General features: G+C 32.8%; 2 protein-coding genes across 2 annotated transcripts; both read right to left on the reverse strand.

Annotated features, from left to right (window-relative positions):
* Window positions 1-936: 936 nt before the first annotated feature.
* LOC131610452 (agamous-like MADS-box protein AGL62) lies at window positions 937-1,569 on the reverse strand. The gene has a single exon (XM_058882406.1). The coding sequence runs from the start codon at window positions 1,567-1,569 to the stop codon at window positions 937-939; it is 633 nt and encodes a 210-aa protein (XP_058738389.1).
* Window positions 1,570-3,556: 1,987 nt separating this feature from the next.
* On the reverse strand, window positions 3,557-4,147 carry LOC131610458 (agamous-like MADS-box protein AGL62). The gene has a single exon (XM_058882417.1). It carries the CDS (start codon window positions 4,145-4,147, stop codon window positions 3,557-3,559), a length of 591 nt encoding a protein of 196 aa, XP_058738400.1.
* Between the last annotated feature and the right edge of the window lie 15,712 nt (window positions 4,148-19,859).

A 19,859-nucleotide genomic window follows, 5' to 3' on the forward strand; every position in this document is an offset into this window, starting at 1 on the left:
TTTCCACAAAGTGTCAATTTTAAGTTCACAATAAAGAGAATTTATATATGTATTTTCCAACACTATGGGATTGTCACATATGGTCTAATTTTATTTTATTTTATAGATTTTACACTTAAACATGTATTAATTTTAAGTGTCAAATTTTTAACGCCACACAATTCACACATTAGAAGTTTTAAAATCTAATGGTCTAAAAATTTAATGATTTCAACTTTAATTATTTTAAATTAAAAAATTAAATTTGAATGGTTCGATCTTGACTGGACATCATTAATACTCCAAATACCATGGTAATTAAAATCGTACCGGTTCAAAGTCCGGTTCGATTTTGATTACCTTGCCAAATACGTGTACAACGATTGCTGAGAAACTCGGTGTGTCACAAAATCTTAGCACACTCTATAATGAGCTTGCATATAATCCTATGCCAAATATACAATCTCGAGCAGAAGTTAAGCTCCACAATTAAAATATGAAATCAGTTGAAAGTACTCCTTATTTGTGAAACCCAACAACATTAAATTACCACGATGTCTCTAAAACTATACACAATATGCATTTATCCCACCATTAAACACCTACTCATTCATAAATGAAAAAAGAAATTATCAATTATTATAGATGTGTAGTAAGAAAATGAACTAATACAAATAATAGTAATTAAAAGACATAGGCACATGTACCGTCCGCTGTGTATAAATATATAAGAGAAAAAACATAATAATATGTTATACTAGTTATTGATTCTTAATTTTAAAAGATAATAAAATTATCATTAAGCATACGAAGTATGCGATCAACATAAACAAAATTTAGACAAAAATAAGCATAGAAAAGAACCAATAACGTAAAATGGTTTTTTAATTCCATTTTGTTGAAGCCATGGTGATGTTTTCTTGATCCATAACATAACTAAGGATGCAACACGTGGTTCTAAAAATATTGTGGTGAAAACATTTGACCTTGTTTAGGAATTAATTGGTGCTTGAAAGGGATGCTAGAGGATGAAGCATTGTCAACATAAAATGGAAGAGTTTGAGTAGAAGTATCATGAATTACACGCCTATCACCTTGTTGTGAAACAAGATTCTTAAGCTCCTCCAAAGCCTTCTTGAATATTTCAAGTTGAGCCCAATTCATCCTATCAATTGAACAAGTCCCCCAAAACCGAGCCTTAGCCGCTTTGCACATATGGCTTAATTCAGCACCAAGAATCTTTTCAACATCTAGTGTGTTGTTGATTTGAGCCAGCTTAGCATTGAGATCACACGCATTAGCTCTACGACGAGCCTCAATGAATTTCATGGTGTCATTGTTTTCGGGTGGAACTCGAGAGAGATATCGATCTATGACTAAATCAATATTAGGGTGACCAAAAGAAAATACCTTTTCAGTTGGTGAGAATACAACAAGAGCGATTTCTGCATCACATAGGGTGCAAAGTTCACTAGCTTTCTTGAAGAGTCCGCTACGACGTCTTGAGAAAGTCACTTGCAGGTTACTCTCGTTGCTCATCTTTTTCATTTCGATCTTTTGACGGCCTCGACTTTTCCTTCCGCTTGACATGATCAGAGCATAACAGAAATAAGAGAAAAAATGGTGTGTTTGTAACTTTAGATTAGAAATGACATAAAGATAATTGGGTATGAAGGAGTCATTTTATAGCCAAATTTTGCGTCTATGTATTTTCATTCTGGTATTATGATTTGACTTAGAAAACCAAATAACGGAAATATATTTCAAACGTCGTACCTTTTCGTAACATTTAAAATTTACTACATTAAGAATTCTCATTAAATCACTTTTTATATAGCTTATATGACAGAAAAATTAATGTAAGAAAAAATGACGCTATTTTGACAATTTGTATATATTTTAGTTTATTTAGAACAATGAAAAAGTTGCGTTTAAATATTTTCATGAATTTGAAAATTCAATCATATTATTATTGTCTTTACTTTAAAATTTCAATTTCCAATGCATTAAATGAATTTAGTTTTTCGTACACGGTTAAAATATCCGCCACAAAATTTGTTTTATTTTTTGAAACATATTTTTAAAAACTGATATAGATGTACAATTTATTTGAAAAATAGTATTATCAAACTTTAAAATTATATTAATTAAGATTATAAAATAAAAACATTTCGAATTAAATAATGGTATTAATTAAAAAAAAATGAATGCGTATAATTCAACTTTTAAAAACAAAGTAGCATTTAGAAATCACAATTTTTTTTTTTCTTTTTGAATTTATTTTATCAATACCACATGAGAGATGAGATTCGAAAGACAAGAGGCAACTAACTGTAAAAAAAGTCATAGTTAAATTATTGACCAAAATGCGTCAAATGTAAAAATTAATTTTAAAATGCCATGATTCATATATAAAATTGATGGTATGAATATTATAATTATATCGTATTTAAACCTTAATTTCCTTATGGTTCTAATATAATAAAATTATTGCATTTACTCAACTAGATTAAGTGATTTTTCTACCTTTTTATAATAGGAGAATTTTCCATCTCTTTTTAGTGTGATTGTGCATATTTTTTGTTTATAAATTATTTTATCTTTCCACAAAGTGTCAATTTTAAGTTCACAATAAAGAGAATTTATATATGTATTTTCCAACACTATGGGATTGTCACATATGGTCTAATTTTATTTTATTTTATGGATTTTACACTTAAACATGTATTCATTTTAAGTGTCAAATTTTTAACGCCACACAATTCACACATTAGAAGTTTTAAAATCTAATGGTCTAAAAATTTAATGATTTCAACTTTAATTATTTTAAATTAAAAAATTAAATTTGAATGGTTCGATCTTGACTGGACATCATTAATACTCCAAATACCATGGTAATTAAAATCGTACCGGTTCAAAGTCCGGTTCGATTTTGATTACCTTGCCAAATACGTGTACAACGATTGCTGAGAAACTCGGTGTCACTAAATCATAGCACACTCTATAATGAGCTTGCATATAATCCAATGCCAAATATACAATCTCGAGCAGAAGTTAAGCTCCACAATTAAAATATGAAATCAGTTGAAAGTACTCCTTATTTGTGAAACCCAACATCATTAAATTACCACGATGTCTCTAAAACTATACACAATATGCATTTATCCCACCATTAAACACCTACTCATTCATAAATGAAAAAAGAAATTATCAATTATTATAGATGTGTAGTAAGAAAATGAACTAATACAAATAATAGTAATTAAAAGACATAGGCACATGTACCGTCCGCTGTGTATAAATATATAAGAGAAAAAACATAATAATATGTTATACTAGTTATTGATTCTTAATTTTAAAAGATAATAAAATTATCATTAAGCATACGAAGTATGCGATCAACATAAACAAAATTTAGACAAAAATAAGCATAGAAAAGAACCAATAACGTATAATGGTTTTTTAATTCCATTTTGTTGAAGCCATGGTGATGTTTTCTTGATCCATAACATAACTAAGGATGCAACACGTGGTTCTAAAAATATTGTGGTGAAAACATTTGACCTTGTTTAGGAATTTATTGGTGCTTGAAAGGGATGCTAGAGGATGAAGCATTGTCAACATAAAATGGAAGAGTTTGAGTAGAAGTATCATGAATTACACGCCTATCACCTTGTTGTGAAACAAGATTCTTAAGCTCCTCCAAAGCCTTCTTGAATATTTCAAGTTGAGCCCAATTCATCCTATCAATTGAACAAGTCCCCCAAAACCGAGCCTTAGCCGCTTTGCACATATGGCTTAATTCAGCACCAAGAATCTTTTCAACATCTAGTGTGTTGTTGATTTGAGCAAGCTTAGCATTGAGATCACACGCATTAGCTCTACGACGAGCCTCAATGAATTTCATGGTGTCATTGTTTTCGGGTGGAACTCGAGAGAGATATCGATCTATGACTAAATCAATATTAGGGTGACCAAAAGAAAATACCTTTTCAGTTGGTGAGAATACAACAAGAGCGATTTCTGCATCACATAGGGTGCAAAGTTCACTAGCTTTCTTGAAGAGTCTGCTACGACGTCTTGAGGAAGTCACTTGCAGGTTACTCTCGTTGCTCATCTTTTTCATTTCGATCTTTTGACGGCCTCGACTTTTCCTTCCGCTTGACATGATTAGAGCACAACAGAAATAAGAGAAAAAATGGTGCGTTTGTAACTTTAGATTAGAAATGACATAAAGATAATTGGGTATGAAGGAGTCATTTTATAGCCAAATTTTGCGTCTATGTATTTTCATTCTGGTATTATGGTTTGACTTAGAAAACCAAATAACGGAAATATATTTCAAACGTCGTACCTTTTCGTAACATTTAAAATTTACTACATTAAGAATTCTCATTAAATCTCTTTTTATATAGCTTATATGACAGAAAAATTAACGTAAGAAAAAATGACGCTATTTTGACAATTTGTATATATTTTAGTTTATTTAGAACAATGAAAAAGTTGCGTTTAAATATTTTCATGAATTTGAAAATTCAATCATATTATTATTGTCTTTACTTTATATCTCAATTTCCAATGCATTAAATGAATTTAGTTTTTCGTAAACGGTTAAAATATCCGCCACAAAATTTGTTTCATTTTTTGAAACATATTTTTAAAAACTAATATAGATGTACAATTTATTTAAAAAATAGTATTATCAAACTTTAAAATTATATTAATTAAGATTATAAAATAAAAACATTTCGAATTAAATAATGGTATATGATAATACGAGTTTGTTAATTAAAAAAAATGAATGCGTATAATTCAACTTTTAAAAACAAAGTAGCATTTAGAAATCACAATTTTTTTTTTTTGAATTTATTTTATCAATACCACATGAGAGATGAGATTCGAAAGACAAGAGGCAACTAACTGTAAAAAAAGTCATAGTTAAATTATTGACCAAAATGCGTCAAATGTAAAAATTAATTTTAAAATGCCATGATTCATATATAAAACTGATGGTATGAATATTATAATTATATCGTATTTAAACCTTAATTTTCTTATTATTGCATTTATCAACTATATTTTTTATCTTTTATAATCGGAGAATTTTCCATCTCTTTTTAGTGTGATTGTGCAACTTTTTTGTTTATAAATTATTTTTTCTTTCCACAAAGTGTCAATTTTAAGTTACAATAAAGAGAATTTATATATGTATTTCTCAACACTATGGAATTGTCACATATTGTTTTTCTAACTATACGATATATATATTTTTTTTTGTAACCTTACCTAATTTCTGAATGTCGGTGATTACTTTTGAAAATAGAATAGATAACACAATATATATATATATATATATATATATATATATATATATATATATATATATATATATATATATATATATATATATATATATATATATATATATATATATATATATATATATATATATATATATATATATATATATATATATATATATATATATATATATATATATATATATATATATATATACGGGTAATAGCATGAATGATGAGAATACATTCTTTATAACATTTACTTTCATAATTTTTTTATAAATTTGAAAATTTAATTAGTTTTGGCCATGAGTTGAATTTTCACAAACATTCTTATTATTATTAAGGTCCATTATCAACATGTAAGGTTTTTAAAAATAAAAGAACTGTATTCGATAACAACGAAATCATGATTTTATGAGATTGTTAATATTGAGATGATGTTCCTCTGGATTATATGAGATTGTTGGTATCCAACAATCTCATATAATCAACAATCTCATATAATCCAGAGGAACATCATCTCAATATTAATAATCCTCTTTCAAACCTTAATAGTCATCTTCATAAAAGACAAGGAAAAATGGGGATGACGTTTAACACTGAGTTGTGAATGATCACTCTATCCCCCAAGCTAACATATATGTCACTCCAAGAGTGAAAACTCCTACAAATCATGAATATTAGAGGCTCCCAAGTGGTCTTAAGATGGGGATTTGAAATTAGAAAAGCAAAGGCGATGACTAGCTAGAAGATCATTGAGAAATAGAACTATATGCAGAGTCTCATTGCCTTCTAGATAAATTGTCTCAATTATGTAGACAGGAGAAAACATTATATACAAATAGAACTACATAATATTTGTTAGAGGTTCGTTACAAATGCAATCACATAGAATTACATAGAATCATAAATTTAGGGTAGAATCATATATAGTGAAATTAATATAAGGGAATTAGTCACTCATCCTTAAGGGATTCATGGTTTTTACAATTGAAAAGTAAATAGTAATATTTACGATGATGAAGAATAAGCTCCTATTGACAGACTTTGTTTTCACCTTCCTCTAACTTAGAAAATAATCTTAGACAATATAAAATTAAACTCTTAATCCCTAAACTGTTTCTCTATTTATAATTAAAATTAAAACCCTTGAAATCACATAGTGTTGTGCCTTAGTTGTCTCTTTATTTGCAACATAAAATGCGTTCATGCCCAGGTAAAAAAATGAGATCACATCGTTTTTTTTTTGTGGTGCGCTATTGCCTTTGGATGATGAATTGTACCACTGTTAGCTATATGTTTGTTGATATTTTTATGTTTTTCTGTGATCATGTCTACGTAAAACACTATGAAATTTGTCTGTTTAAGATGATTTCAGCATAAATTGACCTTTTCCATGATTCTTCGAAATATTTATTAAAACCTATAAAATGGAAAACACTTTAATATTAAAAACATTGTATGACAAATTGTCATCACACTCTTTTGATGCCAATAACTCTATGTGCTCTACTATTACAGTATCTCAAAAATACAATTAGGTTTTGATTGAAATAACTAATTGAATATTGTTTTATCTTTACGACTTTGCATAATTTTAAATAATTAAAATAGATCTATTAAGCTTTTATATTCTTGATAATGGTATTTTACAATTATTTTGCTTATTAAAAAAGATTGCTAGAGAACAAACTATAATCCTTTGCTCATCTTATTTCTAAGTATACCATAATTTCCAACTCCGCTTTATACACACAAATTTAAAGTCCCACATCAAAAAACTATAAAGTATAAGTAGTAAAGACATGCATATAAAAATACAACCTTATTTCTAAATTACACATAAATTTCTATTTAACAATGCTTTATGGTGTTAGGTTTATTAGATAAAATTTTTATTTTCTTCTTTTAAATAAGTCACCTAATCATAAAGTGAGAGAAAAATCATAAGGAATTTACTATACTATTTATCTATAGAGTTGATTTATGTAGCCGACACTACTTAGTGGGATAACGCTTGGTAATTGTTGTTATGCTAAAATCATTAAAAAAATTGAAACAAAAGAGTCATATATTTTAAAATTTATTTATTTAAATAAATATGATTTGGCAAAAAAAATATTATCACAGTGTTATATATGACAATTTTTTTTATCAAATATTTGTATTCTACATCATTACTTATGTAAGTCGATTTGATTGTTGTATGAAATATGTAATTAAATTCAATGAACACAATTCAACTATATATTCAATTAAATCAATTGATAAAAGTCAATGAAGACTAGTTCAGTTGCTAAAGAGCTAACTCAAATCCTGGAAAGTCATGGATTCAAGACAGGTATGATAAACTACAAAAACCAAGAAAATATGTAGGCAAAATATTAATTTTAGTCCCTTAACCATACCCCTAGGTTCAATTTGGTCCTTTAATTTTTTTTCGTGTCAAAGTGGTCCTTTAACTTTTAATAGATGCATATATGTCCTTTTTATCTACTCCGTTAGTCAAAGTCTGTTAAAAATTTATGTGGCATTGACAAGTGGGTTTGGCCAACTCTTGTGATGGAGTTAGTGTTGGAAAAACTGACGCTAAAATTATTTTTGGAAATTTAAATTTTGTTTATCTTCTTCATATTAAATGACATAGAAACATTTATTGTAAGTAGTTATTATGAATTAAATGAATTAAAAAAACAAATTAAAAGAAAAAAAGTTGCAAAGAAAAGGGGGGGGGGGAGAGAGATGAAGCGTATGTTGAAAAACCAAATTATTATCCTGTTTCTCTCTCTCTCACTCTATCTCTCTGCGTAACAAACTACTACATTCTCCATTGATGCATCAAAGAAGAAACTCAACCATACCGAAAAATGATCACACCATCTGATTTGTTTTCTTCTTCCCAAAACCCTAATTCCTCATATTGAAAACCAGTAATGTCTAATTTCGATTCTTATCCCATAACACTAAAGTTGAAAACTCGAATTAAACAAAAACAGAGCATGATTTCAATCAATAGGCACATGGCATAAGTTCAGTGAAGCAAATCAAGTGACATGGTAACAAGAAATGATAAAGAAGAAAGAGATATACCAACATCCACACTTTACTTTACGACAGTTTTCCGGTGAGATTTCACGGTAAGTTCTGATTTCTTTTCTTCATCTTCTTCTTCTACTTTTCATATTTACTTTTTCTCTCTTCTCCTCTGATTCGAATTTTGGCTGCTGGTGGGATTGTTGTGTTGAAGCTATTTCGGTTGTGTTGTGTTATGCATGGTTTTAAATTGCGGCTGCGGCTGCGGATGCGGTTGCGGCTGTAACGCCCCGAATTTAATTAATTAGTTAATTAAATTATGGAAGGAATTATTTATTGGATTTAGCTGAAATTGGATTGTTATGCTGATCGAAGATATTAAGTTTAAGTCGGATTTATTTAGTCGATTTAATTGGAGGATAATAGTAAGAATAATATGATTTATTTATTGGACTAATTGATTTAAGTGAATTGGGTTGGATTAGTGTGTGGTAAATAGCAATGAGGAAGTGTGAATGATTGGCCCAATAAGAGTTATAGGAGTTATTTGGATTATTTGGAAAATAAAGAAAAAGAAAAGAAATAGGTTTTTGTTGTACTGTACGAAGAAAATAAGGGTTTGGAGGAGAGGTGAAGAAGAGAGCCATGGCGGAAGAGAAAAGTCAGGGGAAGTCCAATTTTCGCAGCAAGTTTCTGTGGTGAGACACCTTAGCAAAACAAACGTTTCTCCCGATCCAACCGTTGGATCGTCGCGGTTCTTGGACACAGCGTTCCAGACTCGTAGAGGTAACTTCTGACCGGAGCGATTTTCGTTTTGATGATTTTAAGTCCGTCTGACAAAACGATTTCCGAACAGGTTTTTGGTGCGTCTCTGCACGTTGTTAGAAAAGATTTTCGGAGAAAAGTTGGAAGCGGCGGCATAAGCTATGGCAACCGGGAGAGTAGAGGAATCTCCAATCCAAAGGTAAGGGTGGGGTTCTTACTCTATAACCGGGGTTATGATGAACACGTATGTGGGATGGGGTTTTATGAATTTGCCTCAGTGTCGGTGTTTGATTATGTGGTTGATTCTGAGTCCTTGGTTGTTATTCATAATTGGTTGCTCCGTGTTGATTTGGGGATGATTTGTAGGTTGCTGTTGTATTGTGTTTTAGTGGTGGAAAATTGTTATGTTGCTGTTATAAATGTTGTGTTCTTGAATTAAGTTGTAGAAATTCAATCAAATGAATTGGTAGTAATGCTTATTATTAGAAATAGTTGGCATGTGGTATAAGTTGCAGAAAGTGGAAAATAACACGAAAGAGCAATGGCAGAAGTATAAAGTAGCAGGCTGAATCGGTAGCCTAATTATAATGCGATAAAAGTAACTGTAGCAATAATGATGGCTTATGTAGCGGTAATTCAAGTAACGGAGTTGTTGATAATTAACAAATAATAATAATTAAGTTGTTGGTGCCTTAGTGGTAGATGTTGATAGCGAATATTAAGTTGATAGCTGCAGAGTTGTTACAACCTTTGTAGGAATAATTTGGTAGTAGTATAAGGACCGATGATGTAAGTTGGTGGACAATTAAGTATAAGTTGTTGAGTAGAATGTAGTATATGTTTCTATTAAGTAGTATAAATAAGACTTATAATAATAGTCGGTATGAGTAAGCGTTGTGTCGAGTTGTTGTTGTTATGTTGTTTCTAGTATGTTATTATTGAACATGATATAGTTGAATATGTTGTTAGTAAGTTGTTGGGAATATGTTGTCGTTGTTGAACAAGTTGTTATTACTATGTTGAAATGTTGTTGTTATACGTCGCTGTTGAATTGTCGTTGATTACGTTGATGATGTTGTAGGCCTATGGCCAATGTTGAATAAGTTGAAAATTGATTATGTTGTTCAGCGTTGTTATTGTCCCGACTTGTGGGCATTTTAAGTTGTAGGTCGTATGACCATTGTTGGATTAAGTTGATGCATCTGTTGCATGTTCAAGTTGTTGTTTACGTTGTTGTTGTCGTTGTTGTTGTTGTTTCGTTGTTGTTGTTATGACGTTGTGGTTGTTGTCGCATGCATACATTTGTATTGTTTACGTTGGCCTAGATGGCACCTGATTACGTTGGCCTTGATGGCACCCTGTTTACGTTGTTGAAATGCCTCGATAACCTGGCATATGTTTACGTTGGGAGTTTTACTCCAAATGGTACCACATGCATTTGCATAGTTGAGTCACATTCGATTTGTATGTCTGAGCTGTTGTTGATGTTTAAGTTGTTGTTGTTGTTGATGTTTAAGTTGTTACCGTTGTTGTTGTTGTCGATGTTTAATTTGTTATCGTGTTGTTGTTGTTGTTGTTGCTATTTGATAAATTGTCGTTTGATATAAGTTGATGTGGTTATAAGTTGCTTTTGTGATTAAGTTATTGTTGGTTATAAGTTATGATTGCCATTAAGTTGTTATTGCTGTTAAGTTGTCATTACTGTTAAGTTGTTGTTGTGATCAAGTTGTTGTTATTAAGTTGTTGTTATTAAGTTGTTGTTATTAAGTTGTTGTTACTAAGTTGTTGTTATTAAGTTGTTGTTACTAAGTTGTTGTTATTAAGTTGTTGTTACTAAGTTGTTGTTATTAAGTTGTTGTTATTAAGTTGTTGTTACTAAGTTGTTGTTATTAAGTTGTTGTTACTAAGTTGTTGTTGCTAGTAAGTTGTATTGATTTAAGTCGCTTACTCGTTGTTGTATAATTGCTATGTAAAGTGGCAGAATTTGTATAATCCTAATCTAATATACTGTTTATCATACACCTGTTTATATTGTATGATATCTCACCCCTTCTGTAATGATGTTACCTATTATGGGTAATTGAGCAGGTACTCGGAAGCGAAGTAACTTTATGAAGTCTTTAGTTGCTGTTAGTCGATTGGTGTCTTGCTTTGATACGTAGCACTCGGGATGGGATTATGATTGTTTATGTCGGTCATGTTGTTGTTATTATAAGACGATGAATAGTTGTTATTATTTGTTGTTGAAATTGTTTCTAATTGTTGTTATTACAATAATTCTTGAATAATTATAAATTGAAGTTTTGATTTTAGTTGGATAAAGTTGTATATGATTTATAAGTTGTGAATGCCGAATGCTATGTATCATAATAAAAGCAAATATAGGTTGGTTGTTTGTTGGAATAAGTTGAGAATGTAATGCCTCATGTTTAATGTTTGAAATTTCCGCATTCTGATTTAAATATAACGTTGGGTAGATTTGGGGTGTTACATTAGTGGTATCAGAGCAGGTCGGTCTGTCCGGCCAGTGTGTATAATGTTATTTATCCCTTGGTACGCGACAAGTGTGTACAACACTGTCGGTACTTGTTTGTTTTCTAGTCGTTTGTTTGTAGGAGTGGGCTTGAAGCCAAGTGGGGGAGAAGCTAGCGCTTCTCTTGGATGTTTCAAGTGTGAACAATTGTTTCGGTGTAATAGGAATTGCATAAGTGCGAGTATTGGCGAGATGGCATGATTTTTCCAATTTTGAAGGAACCACGGATTTAAGATTTTAATGTCGCGGTAGAGTTGATGTATCCTTGAGATGGAATAACTGTGACTTGTCGTTGGACGAGAGGTTGGATTAATTAGAAGATACTCTTGGGAGTTAACCGTTCGAAGTCAAACCAAGCGAAGTTAGGAATTGTTTGGATGAGTCGATGCGGATTTTTATGCCGGTGAGGATGGTTGGGAATTTTTGGAAGCAGGGGAGAAAGGTAGAACCCATGTTTATCACTTCCAATCTGTATTTTCGTATTTATGGAACAGCCTTCACTAATCAGGTGATAACTTTTCGCTCGTAACTCCGATGGAGACGATTCTGGACTTTTCGGAAAGCTTGCGAAATTCCCTACAGTTTTCATATAAACTTTGTCTGCTACATGTTTTTGACGAGGGAGAAAGATGCGTTTGAAGTTTTGGGTCTGATGCTGAATTTAGTACAGATTGGTATACGGGATTCCTTGACCAGACATGTTATACAAGTGATAACTTTTACTCGTAACTCGGATTTAAGCGATTCTTGAATTTCTGGAATTTACATGAAATTCCCTTCAGTTTAGTATATCATTTTGTATCAGGAAGGTCTGTATCGAGGGAGATATTGGTGTTGGCAGTTGAGCGCTTTTTGTTAGAATTTTAAAAGGCTGCGATGTTTCAGCGGTGCTGGTGAATTGCGAAGTTGTCAGTGGAATTTTATTGCTCGTGACATCGACGTTTGGATGATGATGTAAAGATGAGTTGTTACAGGTTTTGTTGTTGGATCATATAAGTGGATTGCAGAGTCAACTAGAAGAAAATTTTGGAAGTTTTGTCGCTAACCGAATGATGAGATGACGATGTTGAGATCGTGATTAGAATACGATAAAATGCGAGATTGTGGAGATCATTGAAGTTATAAGACTAAGGATTTATTGACATTGCTTAAGTTCTCTACTTGAATAAATTTTCGTGGAGCAAAGTGATTTGGATTATACTTGGTATAGTGATGTTTCTGTATTAGAAGATATTTAAGAATTGTGTTGTGCTGCGTGCGTCGAGGAAACTATGGAGTGAATTCTTGGACGTTATGCTCAGGTGACTTGAGCCAAGTGATAAAGTGCGCTATTATAGTTTAGTAATGATGGGTTATACTTCATCATGATTGTCGGCTAACTATTGACAAATTGAGGAACTGATCACCCTTAATCTCTTGTTAATAGTAGACGGAATTGTATTGGATGTTATGTACTTATCTTACTATCTTAATGGTGTGTAAAGTGATATGGATGTGAATGAAACTTGGTTGAAGCTTGTGAATCATATAAGTTGGCAGGAACTTTAATGAGGACAGTGAACTAAGGTTGGATGATCAGAGTTGTGCAGCTGAAGCGTGAGGTGTCAGGATGATTGTGTCGGATAGATTTTCGAGGACGAAAATATTCTAAGTGGGGGAGAGTTGTAACGCCCCGAATTTAATTAATTAGTTAATTAAATTATGGAAGGAATTATTTATTGGATTTAGCTGAAATTGGATTGTTATGCTGATCGAAGATATTAAGTTTAAGTCGGATTTATTTAGTCGATTTAATTGGAGGATAATAGTAAGAATAATATGATTTATTTATTGGACTAATTGATTTAAGTGAATTGGGTTGGATTAGTGTGTGGTAAATAGCAATGAGGAAGTGTGAATGATTGGCCCAATAAGAGTTATAGGAGTTATTTGGATTATTTGGAAAATAAAGAAAAAGAAAAGAAATAGGTTTTTGTTGTACTGTACGAAGAAAATAAGGGTTTGGAGGAGAGGTGAAGAAGAGAGCCATGGCGGAAGAGAAAAGTCAGGGGAAGTCCAATTTTCGCAGCAAGTTTCTGTGGTGAGACACCTTAGCAAAACAAACGTTTCTCCCGATCCAACCGTTGGATCGTCGCGGTTCTTGGACACAGCGTTCCAGACTCGTAGAGGTAACTTCTGACCGGAGCGATTTTCGTTTTGATGATTTTAAGTCCGTCTGACAAAACGATTTCCGAACAGGTTTTTGGTGCGTCTCTGCACGTTGTTAGAAAAGATTTTCGGAGAAAAGTTGGAAGCGGCGGCATAAGCTATGGCAACCGGGAGAGTAGAGGAATCTCCAATCCAAAGGTAAGGGTGGGGTTCTTACTCTATAACCGGGGTTATGATGAACACGTATGTGGGATGGGGTTTTATGAATTTGCCTCAGTGTCGGTGTTTGATTATGTGGTTGATTCTGAGTCCTTGGTTGTTATTCATAATTGGTTGCTCCGTGTTGATTTGGGGATGATTTGTAGGTTGCTGTTGTATTGTGTTTTAGTGGTGGAAAATTGTTATGTTGCTGTTATAAATGTTGTGTTCTTGAATTAAGTTGTAGAAATTCAATCAAATGAATTGGTAGTAATGCTTATTATTAGAAATAGTTGGCATGTGGTATAAGTTGCAGAAAGTGGAAAATAACACGAAAGAGCAATGGCAGAAGTATAAAGTAGCAGGCTGAATCGGTAGCCTAATTATAATGCGATAAAAGTAACTGTAGCAATAATGATGGCTTATGTAGCGGTAATTCAAGTAACGGAGTTGTTGATAATTAACAAATAATAATAATTAAGTTGTTGGTGCCTTAGTGGTAGATGTTGATAGCGAATATTAAGTTGATAGCTGCAGAGTTGTTACAACCTTTGTAGGAATAATTTGGTAGTAGTATAAGGACCGATGATGTAAGTTGGTGGACAATTAAGTATAAGTTGTTGAGTAGAATGTAGTATATGTTTCTATTAAGTAGTATAAATAAGACTTATAATAATAGTCGGTATGAGTAAGCGTTGTGTCGAGTTGTTGTTGTTATGTTGTTTCTAGTATGTTATTATTGAACATGATATAGTTGAATATGTTGTTAGTAAGTTGTTGGGAATATGTTGTCGTTGTTGAACAAGTTGTTATTACTATGTTGAAATGTTGTTGTTATACGTCGCTGTTGAATTGTCGTTGATTACGTTGATGATGTTGTAGGCCTATGGCCAATGTTGAATAAGTTGAAAATTGATTATGTTGTTCAGCGTTGTTATTGTCCCGACTTGTGGGCATTTTAAGTTGTAGGTCGTATGACCATTGTTGGATTAAGTTGATGCATCTGTTGCATGTTCAAGTTGTTGTTTACGTTGTTGTTGTCGTTGTTGTTGTTGTTTCGTTGTTGTTGTTATGACGTTGTGGTTGTTGTCGCATGCATACATTTGTATTGTTTACGTTGGCCTAGATGGCACCTGATTACGTTGGCCTTGATGGCACCCTGTTTACGTTGTTGAAATGCCTCGATAACCTGGCATATGTTTACGTTGGGAGTTTTACTCCAAATGGTACCACATGCATTTGCATAGTTGAGTCACATTCGATTTGTATGTCTGAGCTGTTGTTGATGTTTAAGTTGTTGTTGTTGTTGATGTTTAAGTTGTTACCGTTGTTGTTGTTGTCGATGTTTAATTTGTTATCGTGTTGTTGTTGTTGTTGTTGCTATTTGATAAATTGTCGTTTGATATAAGTTGATGTGGTTATAAGTTGCTTTTGTGATTAAGTTATTGTTGGTTATAAGTTATGATTGCCATTAAGTTGTTATTGCTGTTAAGTTGTCATTACTGTTAAGTTGTTGTTGTGATCAAGTTGTTGTTATTAAGTTGTTGTTATTAAGTTGTTGTTATTAAGTTGTTGTTACTAAGTTGTTGTTATTAAGTTGTTGTTACTAAGTTGTTGTTATTAAGTTGTTGTTACTAAGTTGTTGTTATTAAGTTGTTGTTATTAAGTTGTTGTTACTAAGTTGTTGTTATTAAGTTGTTGTTACTAAGTTGTTGTTGCTAGTAAGTTGTATTGATTTAAGTCGCTTACTCGTTGTTGTATAATTGCTATGTAAAGTGGCAGAATTTGTATAATCCTAATCTAATATACTGTTTATCATACACCTGTTTATATTGTATGATATCTCACCCCTTCTGTAATGATGTTACCTATTATGGGTAATTGAGCAGGTACTCGGAAGCGAAGTAACTTTATGAAGTCTTTAGTTGCTGTTAGTCGATTGGTGTCTTGCTTTGATACGTAGCACTCGGGATGGGATTATGATTGTTTATGTCGGTCATGTTGTTGTTATTATAAGACGATGAATAGTTGTTATTATTTGTTGTTGAAATTGTTTCTAATTGTTGTTATTACAATAATTCTTGAATAATTATAAATTGAAGTTTTGATTTTAGTTGGATAAAGTTGTATATGATTTATAAGTTGTGAATGCCGAATGCTATGTATCATAATAAAAGCAAATATAGGTTGGTTGTTTGTTGGAATAAGTTGAGAATGTAATGCCTCATGTTTAATGTTTGAAATTTCCGCATTCTGATTTAAATATAACGTTGGGTAGATTTGGGGTGTTACATTAGTGGTATCAGAGCAGGTCGGTCTGTCCGGCCAGTGTGTATAATGTTATTTATCCCTTGGTACGCGACAAGTGTGTACAACACTGTCGGTACTTGTTTGTTTTCTAGTCGTTTGTTTGTAGGAGTGGGCTTGAAGCCAAGTGGGGGAGAAGCTAGCGCTTCTCTTGGATGTTTCAAGTGTGAACAATTGTTTCGGTGTAATAGGAATTGCATAAGTGCGAGTATTGGCGAGATGGCATGATTTTTCCAATTTTGAAGGAACCACGGATTTAAGATTTTAATGTCGCGGTAGAGTTGATGTATCCTTGAGATGGAATAACTGTGACTTGTCGTTGGACGAGAGGTTGGATTAATTAGAAGATACTCTTGGGAGTTAACCGTTCGAAGTCAAACCAAGCGAAGTTAGGAATTGTTTGGATGAGTCGATGCGGATTTTTATGCCGGTGAGGATGGTTGGGAATTTTTGGAAGCAGGGGAGAAAGGTAGAACCCATGTTTATCACTTCCAATCTGTATTTTCGTATTTATGGAACAGCCTTCACTAATCAGGTGATAACTTTTCGCTCGTAACTCCGATGGAGACGATTCTGGACTTTTCGGAAAGCTTGCGAAATTCCCTACAGTTTTCATATAAACTTTGTCTGCTACATGTTTTTGACGAGGGAGAAAGATGCGTTTGAAGTTTTGGGTCTGATGCTGAATTTAGTACAGATTGGTATACGGGATTCCTTGACCAGACATGTTATACAAGTGATAACTTTTACTCGTAACTCGGATTTAAGCGATTCTTGAATTTCTGGAATTTACATGAAATTCCCTTCAGTTTAGTATATCATTTTGTATCAGGAAGGTCTGTATCGAGGGAGATATTGGTGTTGGCAGTTGAGCGCTTTTTGTTAGAATTTTAAAAGGCTGCGATGTTTCAGCGGTGCTGGTGAATTGCGAAGTTGTCAGTGGAATTTTATTGCTCGTGACATCGACGTTTGGATGATGATGTAAAGATGAGTTGTTACAGGTTTTGTTGTTGGATCATATAAGTGGATTGCAGAGTCAACTAGAAGAAAATTTTGGAAGTTTTGTCGCTAACCGAATGATGAGATGACGATGTTGAGATCGTGATTAGAATACGATAAAATGCGAGATTGTGGAGATCATTGAAGTTATAAGACTAAGGATTTATTGACATTGCTTAAGTTCTCTACTTGAATAAATTTTCGTGGAGCAAAGTGATTTGGATTATACTTGGTATAGTGATGTTTCTGTATTAGAAGATATTTAAGAATTGTGTTGTGCTGCGTGCGTCGAGGAAACTATGGAGTGAATTCTTGGACGTTATGCTCAGGTGACTTGAGCCAAGTGATAAAGTGCGCTATTATAGTTTAGTAATGATGGGTTATACTTCATCATGATTGTCGGCTAACTATTGACAAATTGAGGAACTGATCACCCTTAATCTCTTGTTAATAGTAGACGGAATTGTATTGGATGTTATGTACTTATCTTACTATCTTAATGGTGTGTAAAGTGATATGGATGTGAATGAAACTTGGTTGAAGCTTGTGAATCATATAAGTTGGCAGGAACTTTAATGAGGACAGTGAACTAAGGTTGGATGATCAGAGTTGTGCAGCTGAAGCGTGAGGTGTCAGGATGATTGTGTCGGATAGATTTTCGAGGACGAAAATATTCTAAGTGGGGGAGAGTTGTAACGCCCCGAATTTAATTAATTAGTTAATTAAATTATGGAAGGAATTATTTATTGGATTTAGCTGAAATTGGATTGTTATGCTGATCGAAGATATTAAGTTTAAGTCGGATTTATTTAGTCGATTTAATTGGAGGATAATAGTAAGAATAATATGATTTATTTATTGGACTAATTGATTTAAGTGAATTGGGTTGGATTAGTGTGTGGTAAATAGCAATGAGGAAGTGTGAATGATTGGCCCAATAAGAGTTATAGGAGTTATTTGGATTATTTGGAAAATAAAGAAAAAGAAAAGAAATAGGTTTTTGTTGTACTGTACGAAGAAAATAAGGGTTTGGAGGAGAGGTGAAGAAGAGAGCCATGGCGGAAGAGAAAAGTCAGGGGAAGTCCAATTTTCGCAGCAAGTTTCTGTGGTGAGACACCTTAGCAAAACAAACGTTTCTCCCGATCCAACCGTTGGATCGTCGCGGTTCTTGGACACAGCGTTCCAGACTCGTAGAGGTAACTTCTGACCGGAGCGATTTTCGTTTTGATGATTTTAAGTCCGTCTGACAAAACGATTTCCGAACAGGTTTTTGGTGCGTCTCTGCACGTTGTTAGAAAAGATTTTCGGAGAAAAGTTGGAAGCGGCGGCATAAGCTATGGCAACCGGGAGAGTAGAGGAATCTCCAATCCAAAGGTAAGGGTGGGGTTCTTACTCTATAACCGGGGTTATGATGAACACGTATGTGGGATGGGGTTTTATGAATTTGCCTCAGTGTCGGTGTTTGATTATGTGGTTGATTCTGAGTCCTTGGTTGTTATTCATAATTGGTTGCTCCGTGTTGATTTGGGGATGATTTGTAGGTTGCTGTTGTATTGTGTTTTAGTGGTGGAAAATTGTTATGTTGCTGTTATAAATGTTGTGTTCTTGAATTAAGTTGTAGAAATTCAATCAAATGAATTGGTAGTAATGCTTATTATTAGAAATAGTTGGCATGTGGTATAAGTTGCAGAAAGTAGAAAATAACACGAAAGAGCAATGGCAGAAGTATAAAGTAGCAGGCTGAATCGGTAGCCTAATTATAATGCGATAAAAGTAACTGTAGCAATAATGATGGCTTATGTAGCGGTAATTCAAGTAACGGAGTTGTTGATAATTAACAAATAATAATAATTAAGTTGTTGGTGCCTTAGTGGTAGATGTTGATAGCGAATATTAAGTTGATAGCTGCAGAGTTGTTACAACCTTTGTAGGAATAATTTGGTAGTAGTATAAGGACCGATGATGTAAGTTGGTGGACAATTAAGTATAAGTTGTTGAGTAGAATGTAGTATATGTTTCTATTAAGTAGTATAAATAAGACTTATAATAATAGTCGGTATGAGTAAGCGTTGTGTCGAGTTGTTGTTGTTATGTTGTTTCTAGTATGTTATTATTGAACATGATATAGTTGAATATGTTGTTAGTAAGTTGTTGGGAATATGTTGTCGTTGTTGAACAAGTTGTTATTACTATGTTGAAATGTTGTTGTTATACGTCGCTGTTGAATTGTCGTTGATTACGTTGATGATGTTGTAGGCCTATGGCCAATGTTGAATAAGTTGAAAATTGATTATGTTGTTCAGCGTTGTTATTGTCCCGACTTGTGGGCATTTTAAGTTGTAGGTCGTATGACCATTGTTGGATTAAGTTGATGCATCTGTTGCATGTTCAAGTTGTTGTTTACGTTGTTGTTGTCGTTGTTGTTGTTGTTTCGTTGTTGTTGTTATGACGTTGTGGTTGTTGTCGCATGCATACATTTGTATTGTTTACGTTGGCCTAGATGGCACCTGATTACGTTGGCCTTGATGGCACCCTGTTTACGTTGTTGAAATGCCTCGATAACCTGGCATATGTTTACGTTGGGAGTTTTACTC

This window comes from Vicia villosa, linkage group LG1, assembly GCF_029867415.1.
Source record: "Vicia villosa cultivar HV-30 ecotype Madison, WI linkage group LG1, Vvil1.0, whole genome shotgun sequence".
NCBI classification, from domain to species: domain Eukaryota; kingdom Viridiplantae; phylum Streptophyta; class Magnoliopsida; order Fabales; family Fabaceae; genus Vicia; species Vicia villosa.

Bases quoted from the DNA above. Each gene is read 5' to 3' on its own strand.
- LOC131610458 (XM_058882417.1), bottom strand. From the start codon at position 4,147: ATGTCAAGCGGAAGGAAAAGTCGAGGCCGTCAAAAGATCGAAATGAAA.
- LOC131610452 (XM_058882406.1), bottom strand. From the start codon at position 1,569: ATGTCAAGCGGAAGGAAAAGTCGAGGCCGTCAAAAGATCGAAATGAAA.